Source organism: Sitodiplosis mosellana, unplaced genomic scaffold (genome assembly GCF_009176505.1).
Source record: "Sitodiplosis mosellana isolate CC-2019 unplaced genomic scaffold, AAFC_SMos_1.0 Smas_scaffold_3, whole genome shotgun sequence".
Lineage (NCBI taxonomy): Eukaryota > Metazoa > Arthropoda > Insecta > Diptera > Cecidomyiidae > Sitodiplosis > Sitodiplosis mosellana.
The window spans coordinates 8,648,628-8,662,961 of record NW_022595246.1 but is presented as its reverse complement, the minus strand read 5'-3'; the positions used below and the strand labels follow the sequence as shown (position 1 = coordinate 8,662,961).

The window sequence follows — 14,334 nt, the reverse complement described above, 5'->3', positions numbered from 1 at the left end:
TAGCGACAACAACAACATCCGTAATCAAATCGAAAGTGTTGTTTATATCTCGTTTGGTTTGAAATAGAAGTGGTCTCTTTTGTTGGAATGGTTTGCCGCCCATTTGGCTAAAGTGGGCAATTGCGCTATCTAAATGTCAGAATGGCGGCATTTATGGTTTGACCATAAAATGTTCTAATTGTGAATCCCAATTCACATTTCTATGGCCAGCTGCATCAAGCTGATAAAAAAACGAAGCTTGAAAACCGAGATACGAGAGAGAAAAAAATTAGCAACGCACACGGTGCATAGGACAATTTTAGCGCACATCAATCAAACTGACTGTTATAATTTATGTTTCATCGTTTTTGGCGCGCTCTGATCTTCATTTGTTGACCTCATCGCTGTATCGCTGATGAACAAATGTCATTTGAAAATGTTTTTCTCGTTTTTTTCTGTCTCTCTCTCTCTCTGCATTGATGATGATCGTGTTGCGCCATTATCTCGTTCAGATTAAATGGTCATTTCTTTCTCGGTCATTTCGGTAAAATGTGTTTCAAATATTTATTTTTAAAACCAAACAAAAAGTCGAAGTGCATGTGTATGTTGGAATTGAAGTAGGTCTTATCCGTTTGAGTGCGCGTACTCTCTCCTGATACCGACCAAACGGCGAAAAAAACCAGTGTGGAACGAATAAACGAAGCAACACACAGCGACAAATACTTCGAACAAACGAAAAATGTGAATGCCCCCAAAGTACATTTAAATTGTTGTTGAGTTTTTTTTCTGTCTTTTCTCGTTGTTCGTTGTTTGTGTGTCCGGGTGTACATACGCGTTTCTTCGGAAAGTGACCGAAAAGCAACGCACGATAATCATACTGAGCGCTTCGGCAACGAAATAAAAAATTAAATTGAGTGAAAAAAAAATACACACAACGATCAAAAAGCGAGAGAAGAAAAAAAAACGAAGTCATGAAGTGAACGAAGCAACTTGAAAAAGGAAAAAGAAACGATACACCAAGCTTCGAAAAAAAGGCCTAATGAACGATCAGACCGGTTTTTCATTTCTTTTTTTTTTCTACTTCGACTTCTTCTCATTCGTTTTACCGCGCGCGTTTTTTTTTTTTTGCTTCAGCGCGCTTATAGAAATTCTTCGAAACATTTTATTTTCTTCTTCTTTTTCGTGTTCGTGGTTTGGTTGCTTGGACGCAGAAACAACTTTCGGCTGGATATTTTTCTGTTTTTTTTCTTCTTGAGAATGTTCAACCATTTGAATATTCAGCCGCTTTTGAACATTCCAACAGAATGATGTTTCTAAATAATGATTCTTATGTCTGATTGACCATGTGTTCGCATGAGCATTTTTTTTTCATTCTGTTGTTTGGTGATTATCATTACAAAACATTTCATTCCCGTAACATTTCTGCTGATTGAAAATGGTCACGCGCGATTACCAATCCAAGCCGAAAGAAAAAACACAACTCAAAGCGAATAGCAGTGGAATTAGGCGCCGTTATCGGTCGGCTCATAAATTCAGAGAGGTTTTTTTTAATCAATTTTTGTTATTCCAGGGAAATGAGAATATGGGAATAGGAACCAGTGACTATGACTAGTTGTCGCGTGTGACTTTGTCTTTTCATTACTTTCATTTGATTGAATTGAATTGAAATTTGGACGAAATAAAAATTCAGTTCTAATCCTTTTTTTCTTTCCATTTCGTTTTATCATGGTGTTAACTTTAATTTAAACAGCTTTATTTTCGACCCTTAATTGAGTGGATTAAATTAATCCGCCATAAAAAAAAATTTATGAGTTTCTTTTTGAATCGTGTTTTGTTAATTTACACCAAAGAAGAAGAAGACGGTAGAAAAAAAAACTTTCCGTCCCCCGAAAAAAAAAAAAACGCGTCAGATTGTTTATGTTATCTGTCGCATAGTTCTGGCGGACGCGAGCATGACCGATATTTTAGCACAATCATTATGGCAGCATTCATATCTGAAATGAGAGAAACAACGAAAGAAAAAAGCATTCTGTTTCGAAGTTCAAGGCTTCCGCATTTGATAAGAGAGTGGTATTGATATTTGACCACATTTCCTCTTCGGCTGTTGTTCGTGGAAACAAAGTTTACTTTCGTTACTATCGGCCGCGTCAATTGACTCATTTGGTCAATAAAATTCTCTCTCTCCCGCCACCGTTCGCGCCGTCCGCCGTTGCAGCAATTTATTTTTTCCTCCATTGCTCTCTCTCTCTCTCTCTCTCTCTCTCTCCCTTTTTCGAGGGAATGCGGCTGGGTGCTGCTTTTATTTCAAAGTTATTTATTTTTATTCGCGTCGTTTTATGTGCAATTATTTTCGTTAATTAAGATATGGGCGTATGATAAAACATGATGAAATCTTTCTACATGAAAAAGCATGAAACGAAAACCGCTCACAAGAAACGCGATTTCAAGACACAGAGAGAGGGAACGCTCGCGCATGATCGCCGACCATGTGAAAATGTATGGTTGTTGTTGGTCGGCTAAGTACTCGCCGTGATGCCGAACAAAGAGCGCGCAAAGAGAAGCGAAAAACGCGCGCGAAAAACCAGTTTGCATTGCATATTCACGGCGCGCGAGATCGCGTACAGCTTTTGGTCGTTGGTTGGATCATTTTGTAAGATTGGTGTTCTTTCATCTGCGCCTCGTATCAGGCAAAATGATCACAATCATATTAATCACATCAAAAAAGAAGAAACAAAAAATTGAAATCGATAGATAAAAAAAAGAGGCGAACGAAGCCCGCTGCAACTTGAGTGCCAGAAAACTAATCAGCATCCATCAGAAGGAAGAGCCGAATGAAAAATCACGTGTCTTGTGCACAAACTGCACTAATGGCATGACAACCAAACCAAACGAAACCAAAGCTTAACAATCTAACGAAAAAACGAAGTCGAGTTAACAAGGAATCGATGTACGCTTTCAAAATACGGGACGCGGTGGGTGTTTGTTTATTATAAACCAATTTATCATTTTGTGAAGGCACACAGTCACATAAAACAACCGTTAGCAAATGGGAAATCTATCGGATCGTAGAAATGATACCGGGCAATGTGTATGTGTGTGTGTGTGTATGTCTATGAGAACAAAATGTTGATGTTATTGAAGTGCCATTCGATGTGGCCGAGATATAGAGTGCGGCAAGAGGTATGCGCTCGTCTACAGTGCTCATTTTGAATGTATCTGGTAAAATTGAAGAAAATAACAACGGTCATTGCATCGGTTGCTGCATTCCCCGAGGTCATTAATTTCAATCAATTTTTATACATTTTTTTTTCTTCTTCGTCTTCTTGACTCTCTGTGAGCCACAAAAGCCGACACAAACATTTTAGCTGCTGTGTGCAGCCAGAGCTCAATCTCTCATACATATATGCGTTCTGTTTGTAATTCGATCCGCAGTCATTACCCACCGAAATAATATCGACACACAGAGAGAAAGAGACAGAGCAATAAAGTCCAAATGTAATTTATATGCATTAAAACCGAGCGCAAGAAAAGAACAATGATTTGCTGCATCCTTTTGGACGTTTTAAAGAGCACGATTTGGAATTCGACATTTTACAAACGGTTGCAAAACAGTTCATTTCCAATGAATTTTGCTACTGCAATTGATTGAAATTATATTGTGTAATGAAATTGATAAATCTGTCGATTAAAAAAATCCAACTGACAGCGAAAGAAAGAGAGAGAGAGAGAGAGAAACAGAGAAAAAAGTACCGCATTTCACTTTGTATTAAAGCCGTACATCATGGTTATAATAACGCATTTTTGACATAATCGCATAAATTTTAATCCAAGCACTCGATTTATATTCAGCGCATGGCGACCCAAGCGAACCGAATTGCAGGACCGGTTTCAAACAAACTACGTCTCATACAAATCAATCAATTTTTTTTTCTTCCACTTCGACGTCGTGTTTCGGATATATTTCTGTTCAGTTTTTTTTTGTGTGTTGCTGCTTGTACGGAGAACACAAAAAACCAGCACACGAAATAGCACCTCTGTGTTAATGATGCCGTGTGTGAGTGATGTCATGCATATTCGATATAGCGTGGCGTGTTTTTTGTTCGCTGTTTTTTTTTTCTTTCATTATTTCTTTCATTTTCAATTCCAATTTCCATTCGTTTAGCATCGATTTGAATCGTAAACTAGCCCGAGCGATTATCATTCATGCTTTTAGCATTTTACTACTTTGCCGTCAAGTTGAAGAATGAATCGGGCATTGACCCAAACTGCATATCACATATATAACAAATTTTGTTTGTCGTTACTGACAATAGTCGAACAATTCGATAAATAACATCCGAAAAAAGGAGTAATGAAACCATTGCATTGAAGCATTGTGTTCAAAAATAGTTTCGTGTTTTTTATTTGATAAGCGTCGGCAGAAAAAAAGGGATGACGCCAAGCGGCGGCAACGACGGGAGAAAAAACACTTTCGTCACCTTGCTCTTGTTATTCCGTTTTTTGTGTATGTTTTTTTTTCTCATTACAATTCATAAATATTTTATTTCAATTGTGTGTTTTTCTTTCCGCTTAATTCCAACAACGTTGTTGCTACTGCCGTCGCCGCAGTCTCATCGCTCTGAATTGTTGTTGTTGTTGTTGCGCCCCAAACATATTTATTGAATTGTTGACTAGCACTCAATACTCATGCCTCATTTGATTTGTGTGTTTTTTTTCTCATATCATGCTATTGTACATGATATTTTCATTTTGATTGAGCCATTATGAGTAATATTGAACTCAAATGCCGCTACGGCACACGAATACCTACTCCTTGTTTTCATGTGTGAACATTTTAAATAGCAGCACGGCTAAAACGTCAAAATATTAACGCGCTCATATGATTGCAATATTCTGAGTGGGGAAAACAAAACAAAAACAGACAAACGGCACAGCAAACACGATAAAAACTAGATCGAATTTACGGTACTTTTTATTTTTATATATAAAATGCAATGGCAGTATGAATGAAATCGCTTGTTATTGTTTTATACGTGGCTGATGTTATTTCCTCAGTCGGATTCTATTTGTGTGACGTTGCCTTTGTTCCAAGTGCTTGATAGAATGTAATTTTCGCATACAAACGAAAAAAAGCCAGTAGCAACATCAGGCAATAACAACATAGAAAATGGAATTTTAACCAAGCGACGGAGTGTGAGAGATACAATTTATCCATTTCGACCACCTTTTTGCGGAATGAACACCATCATCATGGCTGCTGTGTGCGCTCGCTCGCTCACTCGCACTCTTTTCATTAAATTTTTCCCATGTTTAATTTATTTATACGGATTGAAATGAAAATGAAATCAGCACGTGGTTTCATGTGGCTCTTTTGTTTATGACCAAAAAAACAAATAGCAAAAAAGCAATGAAGAGCAACAGAGAAAAAAGAGAGCAACAAACGTAATGGAATAATACACAGAAAAAAGTATAACGTAAATATCGTAAAAATATATTCGCCGACGCCTCGTTCAGGCAATAATGAATTAATTTTAATAACATTGGCTGTTTGTCGCGCTTGTCATATGTGCACTGCCACCGTGTTTTTTTATATGCCGTTTTTTTTTTATTACCAATTATGAAGTACACGGACGAGCCTTTCGTGTATATTCTCACATCATTTTTCTGTAAACGATTTAATGGGACGATTCGTTTGCTTTGCACGAGCCCATTTCTAATACAATTCCATACACCGAAAAAAGCATGGAAACGAGACAGAGTGATAAACATAAACAAATCCAAAGTTTTTCTCAGTTGACACACATTCAACGCACGAAATATATGTTATTGTTGGCGGTGTCGTCGTCATCGGCGGCGGCGTCGACAATGCCATAGTATCAAATCGACAATTATCGTAATAATTTTTTTTATCTGTCGGATTCAACGACCGGCAACGCCATTAAAATGATATGCTTTCAAAGCATTGTAAACATTCATATGTAGAGAGAGAGAGAGAGAGAGAGAGAGAGAGAGAGAGAGAGAGAGAGAGAATGTGTTGTCGATTGAAATTGATTCACACTTTGAAAACAGCTGATCAGCCGATTCGATTATTAAATAACGCTTCGGAAATCAACGCAATTTGATAGACAGGGCCATAGCCCATTTGCCATAGCATTCATTTCCACATACACTCACAAACACGAATATTCCAAGTGTACGTTCAAGGTTTTTTCTACAATACATATCAATAATTTTCAATTGACGATCTATAGCCCATTGAGGCCGAGGGGGATTTATAATTGATTACATTCATTCATGTAAACAATGCCAAATGGAATTGGATTGGTATTTCATATTGAAATATTACTGCCTTTGCAGTGCAAACACTTTGGCAACCGCTATTATAGCTGCTACTGCTCTGGTTGTGCTTTTATTATTGTTGCCATCACTTTGCGTCTCATTAATAATTTGCGATATGCCGATGGATTTGAACGACGGTATATGCGGTGTGTAGTATATATATGGCTTTACCGGGTTTCACTCTCTCTCTCTCATACACAATTATTTGTGTGAGCGATATGAATTCGATGTTCGAAAATTTTCAATGTCAAATGCCAATCTACTCTAGATACCACCGCAATATGCAATGCTCACTCTGTGTGAGTGTGTGCCCGTCTCTCTCATTTTCGTATTACTATTGTATATACAGAAAATCGAATTGTGTGTTTTGCCGGTTCGGTTCGTCATACCGTCGAAAATTGTTTGATGGCATTTTCATTCACATTGAAAATTGTACGAGACACATTAAGTAAATAGAGAAGCAGAGTGACAGTACAGTGTTATAGTAAGGCGTACCGTAAATACTTTATGGGAAACGATGACGATAATAATAAAATAGTAATAACAAAATCACTGTCGCACTTCCAATTTTCATACGATTCTATCGGTGTTTGTATGTGTCTGCAATGGAAATGGAAATCGTATCATAGACGCATCGCTGTTTTGTACACACTGAATACAGAACACTTGAATATATATATTGAATTTGTCGACACTATTTTATAGTGTAGAGAATGCGAGGAGAGAGAGAGAGAGAGAGAGAGATTATGTGCGGCATTGCATGTGGAGTTGAAAAGCGATTTGTCATTTCGATATCGGGTTGTTTGGAAAGGAACGGAGAGAATGGGTTAGGTGTGCGTGTTTGCCTATCTATTGCGATAGATGTGCCAAAGAATGAAAGAGGCGTTAAACATAAAAATGCACATGTGATGAAAATGTAAAACGTATTCATACATTTTATAAACTGCTATTTATATTGTGTTCATATATTTTTTTCCCTTTATTCTGACAAATCAGCCGATACCAATATCAATGCGACCGTTCTTTTTTTTCTCTATCTCTCTCTCTCTCTCTCTCTCTCTTTTCATTCATCTCCGTGACACATGTTTCATGCGAACACATATGGAAATTCTTAGACGTGCGTTGCTCGTTATCTTCTTCGGCATTTCTGTTGATGTATCGAGAGCACAATTTTGCATCTCAAACGTAACGGGGAATGAGTGTGAGAGAGAGAGAGAAGGGGAAAAAGACAACAACAACAACGACGACGACGATACAACAAATCAGCTGCAGAAACAGCGCACATAAAACGCAAGCCGTATATAAATAAAACAATATTTTTGATTCACATATGGTTTGTTCGAAGTCACAGTAATATTGTGTGTTGTGTGTTGCCTGGTTTTTTGTGTATATGTTTTGCGATAAAAATAGGAAAGTCAATGCATTTACAATTGGAAAAGCATTGAACATAGGCATTATTCTATTATGAACTTGTTCCATTCCATTCAACTCAGCGCCGATCAATAGCACAATCACAATATGGGGCAATGATTTTTCTTTGCGAATGTTATTGAAAAAGGTGTTTGATTGTAATAGAGAGATATAATATACTTTCGCATCCGAAGGCGTCGACGACGACGACGATGGTGGCAGTGGCACGAGGTTGCCCGTGTTTCAAACGAATCACTCTCTCTCTCTCGTCCATTATATAATGTGCTGCGATTATATTTGAAAGTAGTCGATTCGAAGAAATGCGATTCAAATAGCAAACAACAGCGAGAGAGCGAGAGGGAGAGAGAAGAAAAAAATGAAGTGAGTCATTGTTGTTGAGGTTTTTGTGGTTTTTGATGCAGTTGTTGAAAAATTACCAAGGTAATCGGGTTTATCCGCGGTTTCGTCATTTATTCAGAATTGGATTACTTGAAACAAACAGAGAAAAAACGGCAGCCATAGCTCACGCAAAAGCGGCACAAGAAATAGAATGGAAAATTCCTTGTGTGGTGTGGTGTGAGTTTTTTTTTTGCTTTCATTTCAATCGATAAGTGTGGTAGCAAGCAGTTGGGGAATGAGCGTTCTAAAATTGGTACCACCTGAATTTCATGCAATTTGGGTGGTTCGTTTGCATGATTTATTTGATGGATTCGTTACGTCATACATTGGACGAATTGAACTTTGGTCTAAAACATGTGTGTTTAGATAGCAGAAAATAAATACGGTCGTTGTTTTGCACATAATATTCTAGTTCCTTTGCACAATTTTTTTTTCTGTTCAATTTTCGCCCCGTTATCGGTTATTCCGATGTCACTTACGCCAGCTTGAAAGTCGTTTCGATAGAAATGCCAAAAGGCGGTGCAAAGAACGGAAACACATGCCTGAAATGGGCTCACTAAGCTGACTATAAGCAAAATACTGCGGGCAACAATGACGACGATGACAACAAGAACGAACAAAACAATTGAACGTTTGAGTAAAAATAGTAGAATAAATATTAATGAACTGTTAAAATAAATATTTATTAATTATCATATTCAGTTTGGTTGACTCTATTTATTTTATTTTCTCCGGGCGACTGGCCCAACTCTTTGCTCAGAAACATACGCGTATGCCGAGACCTAGAGAGACAGAGAGAGAAAGAGAGCATCTGCTTATTGCGGTGCTATTGAATTTATTCGTCGTTCAACTGTTCCATTCAGTGCGTTTTTGGCTCTTTGTTTTATTATAGTTTGTCTCGCATTCGAATTTTATTTCGACAACGACGACCAAGCCGAATGTCTTTTGATTGTGGTTTCGGTTGTTGCGTTTGAATTTTGTATTCTTGTTCCTGTCACTTGTTGATTTCTTTGAATGATTAATTCTTTTCGAGAAGAATGAAAAACTAGCAACAACAAGAATAAAAAAAAATTAAATTGATGTATGCCAAAGAGGCGTGCAATCAATCAAAGAGTCTGTGCGGAGCAATAGTTGTTGGTACTGGTGTCATTGCATCAGCAGAAAAACGACAGCAATTCCAGCAAAAATGCGATGAATGTTAAATGCGAAATTTTTCGTGCAATTTCTCTCTCGCGATCTGGTCGGCTCGCTGGAAAGAGCCATCGAGATACCGCATGCATATAAAATGGATGCCGCTGTATAGTTTGGTTCGGTGTGAGTACTTTTTGCTCGTGCTCTTTTCTCAAGATTGCGAATTCGCTGCACCATTTTGCCCAAGCATATGTGTGTATGTGTTAGTGTCACGGTTGATGCAAAAAACAAGAGAGAGAAAGAGCGAGAAAGGAAGAAAAAGAATAAAATTCGCTCGCTCGACTGAGCGAAATATCATTCGAGTGTCGTTGTGACCGCGCGCGTTCTCTTGCCCGTCCGGGTAAAAAGTGAACTAAACTGAAAATGTTTTAGCTGTACGCTCACAAAACTGTGTTTGTATGCAGCTTCTGGTGTTGTGTTTTTTTCTCTCTCTGCTTGCTGTATTGCACGATTATCTTGCTCTCCCTGTGTGCAGAAGTGAGTCGAAGAGTTCGATGCATGTGAATTCCCTTCATGACCATGAGTGCCCGCATTCATATTGATTGGGTGCTATTTTATGTCTTCACAACCACATACATTACAGCCAAATGAATAGTCAATTTCAAATGGTTTTTAAAACATCCCGAAAAAAAACAACAAACACAACCGAAATGTATTTGGTAAATTGTATATTGATTTTCAAGACGATGAAGAAGGAACAAGATTTTCTGAAGTTCACACGCAAAAACAAACATCGCGTCTACAAAGTAGCGCATCGAACTTGTCGTGTGCTTGTTGTAAATGAATAAATAAATTTTTTTTTTCGTACGTGTACACACGAAAAAAGAACCGTTGGCACGTATGCACCAATGCATTTGCAAAGAGAAAGGCATCTCGATTGAATGTTGTTGGTGCTGCTGCTACTGCTACTGCTGTGTGTACAGTTTATTTTTTATTTTTATTTTTTTTCGAATGTTTAATGAATATTTCTACATTCCTGTTCCTGTGTACCAGAAATTTGTTTCGCAGTTAACTGCACACATTTTCAATTGCATTCTTTTCGAATAATTTTAATGCGACTTTTACCGTTTGCGTATTACTAGTAAACGAAAGAGCTTCGAAGATGCAAGAATGACGCGCTTTTATTTCTATGGCGTTGTTTTATTGACAGAAATCAATTGGTTGGGCAGAATGACGTGTTGGAACACGGAGCTCTTCGATTTTTTTGTTCATTCTCTTCACAATTATTTCACAGACTTCAATCATGTATGTCAGAAAAGTTTGAGATATGACTTTCATATGCAATCGCCTGTCATTCAAAAAAAAAAAGTTTTAAGTCATTAGACATTATTAAGTGTGCTCATATTTTTCGTATTGTTGCGGCTAATCTGCATAAAGTATATTATTTATACTTGGTGGCTGCTATGAACGGAAGGTAAATATTGAACAGAAAGACAAAGCGAAAGAGAGAAAAAGTGCTGCTCATGTACACACACACCTTATTTCTGTGATGATTAAAAATTCTGGCAACGTTTCTTCAGGGCTTGGTGAATGAAAACATGACCGTTTCTTGAGCAAAACGCATAAAAAGAATTACGAATCATCAATAAAAATGTGTTGATGAGGATCAGCTGAATGTGAATCGCCTTTAATCTGATTTTCCAAAAGCATAATTTTTCTTTCAGCGTAATTCCGTTGTCGCCGTTGCGAATGCATTTTTATGATGAGAAAACTTGACGGTTATCAGATGAATTTTACGATGTTCAGTTTGAATTTTCTCGGTGTGTGTGCGTATATGTATATGTCTTTTTCTTCGATTTTTTTTTCTTTCTGTATTCACCAGTTTTCAGTTACTTTGAACGGCGTCGCTTGAAATTGGCTTGTACCCGTGTAGACACATTATACATTGCTTCGTTTGTATTGCGCATACGATGTGTTGGCGCTCGCACACAAACACATACAACGAAAACATGTTTTTTTCCGTACGATATATTCCGGATTAACGTATTCTTAATTTGGTTGGTTCTCTGATGGTGGTTCGAAGCACACTCACACACACATACACTGACAGGCCACACTCGGTTCGGCAAGTGTGAAAATATATACGTAAAATGCTCACAGCTCATACGTATATAGTATGGACTCTAGAGAGGATGTACGAAAGAGAGAAGAGAAGCTAACGAAGCAGGCCAACGAACGAGAAGCACCACTGAGAATTGTACGTTAGCACCACTCAAACGAATGAACGTACGAGTACACCAGCACCACGCACACATGCAAAACGAGAGTTTGGGTTTGAATTTATAAATGTGCGTAGTAAAACGCGTTATGTACACATATATCGAAGCCAAGAGAAGCGAACGCACTTCGACTGAAATGTGTGTGTGTGTGCCTCTGAGCTGTTTTGGCTTGATGGAGATCCACATGCATGTATGTATCGAAATCAGCCAAAACCAGCATTCAGGCGAAAGAGAGAAGCAAAAGACGTAGCGAAAAAAGCATATTCAACAAAAAATAAGATAGAAGAAGTTAGGCAATGGCTGTGTCTCTGCTGGTGCTGCTACTACGTACAACATCAGCAGCATATCGAGCTGTGAATGCGTACGGATTCGCGTGAGTGTGCGAGTGATGTAATGCTACTTTTTCTTTGTGGCAGCACGCGTACGCTGTATGCTGTGCGTGTGCATGTGTCTATTGGTGTTGGCTGTACACGCTCTCTCTCCCTCTCGCTCACTCACTCTGCCCATGTACATGTGCATGTGTGTGAGTGTGTGATGAATTTCGATCGAAAATAAAATGTACAGTCGAAGTTTAGAATGTACGTACGCGGACTCTGTTCAAATGTGTAATGTGAAACAACAGAGGAACAAAAAAAAATAGCCCCAGAAAAAAGTCGCGCGCGCGGCCATTGTTGAATAAAGCGCGGATATATTTCGTATATGAACACATCACACGGTTCAAAAGCATTCGAAAATGTTGTGTGTTTTCTTCGATATTTTTTTTTTCAGTCTTCTTCGAGCATTGAATCGATCGAAAGAAGAAGAAAAAAAGGCGCGCGTTGCACTCGCTCATAGCCATGCATTTAGGTAGTATATACATAGCAAGAGACAGAAAGAGAAAGAGCGCTTGGGCGAGATGTGTGTGTGTGATGTGAACCGAACACTCTGAACAAAGGCAAAATTATCGAGAAACACACCAAACGAAATCGAGAAAAAAATAACTTCAAGAAGACAACAAGGAATTCTGTAGATTAATAGATTATATAAAATTGAATTTGGTTCGCTTTTTTCTCTGTGTTGTTCATTTCTCTCGGGCATTTGCCACATGAGTTTTTCATTTCGTTGCCTTTCTTTACTCTCTCTCTCTCTTATTCTTTCCATGAGTGAATCCATCCATCGTTTTTCTGCTTCGTTTGTTTTGGTTAATTTCATTTATTTGAGCGTCTTCTTTATCCAATCTGTTTTTTTTTCGCTCTTCGATGATGGTGTCAAGAACTTTGATTTTGTTCCGAGTGCGTGTTTGCGAACAGATTTTTTAATTGTTTTCGGCGAGAGTGCGCGCCCGCGCATAAAATTCTAAACTGAATGTTTATATGGAAGGTTATCGATTAGGGGCCAATGTTTTTGTTTGGCTTGGCGTATTGTTTTCGTGCAGAGATATAAAAAGTCAAGGAATTAACGGTAAATATTAATTAATCGGTGAAATGGACATGAAACACGCACATTGCATGTTCCTGCCCGACCTGAAAGTTGAATGTTTATTTAGAAAGGGAAAAAAGGAAACTATACGACGGTAAAATTACGAGGTATCGCTGGTGGTTTTCCACTCAGAACCGGATGTCGACCTAATGTATGGATTGTTTTTCACGCGCGCAGAGTATAAAAAACGGAGGTGAACGCGTAGTAAACCGAATTTATGTGAAAATTCAACGAGATTCTAATCAAATAAATCGATCTGTGGTGTCTTTTAAGTGACACAACGAATGGGCACAACGTGATATTTCGCGATTCAACGAGATTTTAATATTTTTTTTTCTTGGGTTTTTCGGAATATTTTCGGTTTCGTGTCATTTCGAAATCATCGTAAATACATACCGCTTGCTGATGCTGGTTCGTCTGTGGATGTTGATTTGTTTGTTGATGCGCTTGGTTTTGTTGGTGGACTGCTTCGACATTTTGGCCGGTTGTGTACCACCATTGTGTTCCTGGAGCGGCTGCATTTCCACCGGCTGGTGCCATATTCAAGCGATAATCATAGGCACCGGCATTTGTTGTGGCCACTGTAACACCACCAGCACCGCCCGCTGGATTTTGAAAACTGCTAGCCATTTTGTACGAGAAAATCTGTTGGCCGGGAACTTGTGAATTGTTACTGCGCGCAATATCGTTGTGTTGTTGGCCTTGCGGTGTCTGTTGTACGACTTGATGCTGTTGGATTTGCACTTGATGTTGCTGAACCAATTGCTGATGCTGTTGCTGTTGATGATGTTGATTAATCAATTGCTGTTGATGCATCGTCTGTTGATCCTGTGCAATGCCACCGCCCGGCCACCATACCGCCTCTTCGCGAGAGCCCCATGCACCTCGATGGTGCTCTGACATTTTGTATAATTTGTGTGTTGGTACGTGCTGTCGCTTAATCCAAAATCAATAGTGATGCGAAATCTTACGTCCAGCTTCGAATTCACAATAAAACACACTGAAAAATATTCCTTGGTTCTTTTTACTTGGTATTGTATTCCTTTCTTTTTTGGATTCGAATTTTTTTTTCGATTCAGACACTGGTTTTCTTCTTCTTTCCGTTCTCACTGTAACTTTTTTTTTCTTCTTTTTTTTTAAAATCAAAAATCGGCTTATGTCATGCCATTGACCGTTCTTTTTATTTACTACAAACAAACTGCACTTTGGTATTCTCCACTGTCTTTAATTTTGATTTTGATGCAAGTTACTGCATACACTGTGTGATGATAAAAAATATATACATGAATTAAACGATGCGAGCAGAGGTGCGAAAAAAACAACGTACGAACAATAAAAA

The 14,334-nt window shown here is 38.3% G+C and overlaps 1 protein-coding gene across 10 annotated transcripts in view; it reads right to left on the bottom strand.

Annotated features, from left to right (window-relative positions):
• LOC129566211 (high mobility group protein DSP1) overlaps window positions 1-14,334 on the bottom strand; it is a 39,864-nt gene that overhangs the window by 19,435 nt on the left and 6,095 nt on the right. For all 10 annotated transcript variants that reach the window (XM_055441956.1, XM_055441951.1, XM_055441957.1 and 7 more), the window contains exon 2: window positions 13,392-14,253. In XM_055441956.1, coding sequence (XP_055297931.1) covers window positions 13,392-13,898 — 507 coding nt within the window. In that variant the 5' untranslated portion in view covers window positions 13,899-14,253. The remainder of the gene's footprint in view (window positions 1-13,391; window positions 14,254-14,334) is intronic.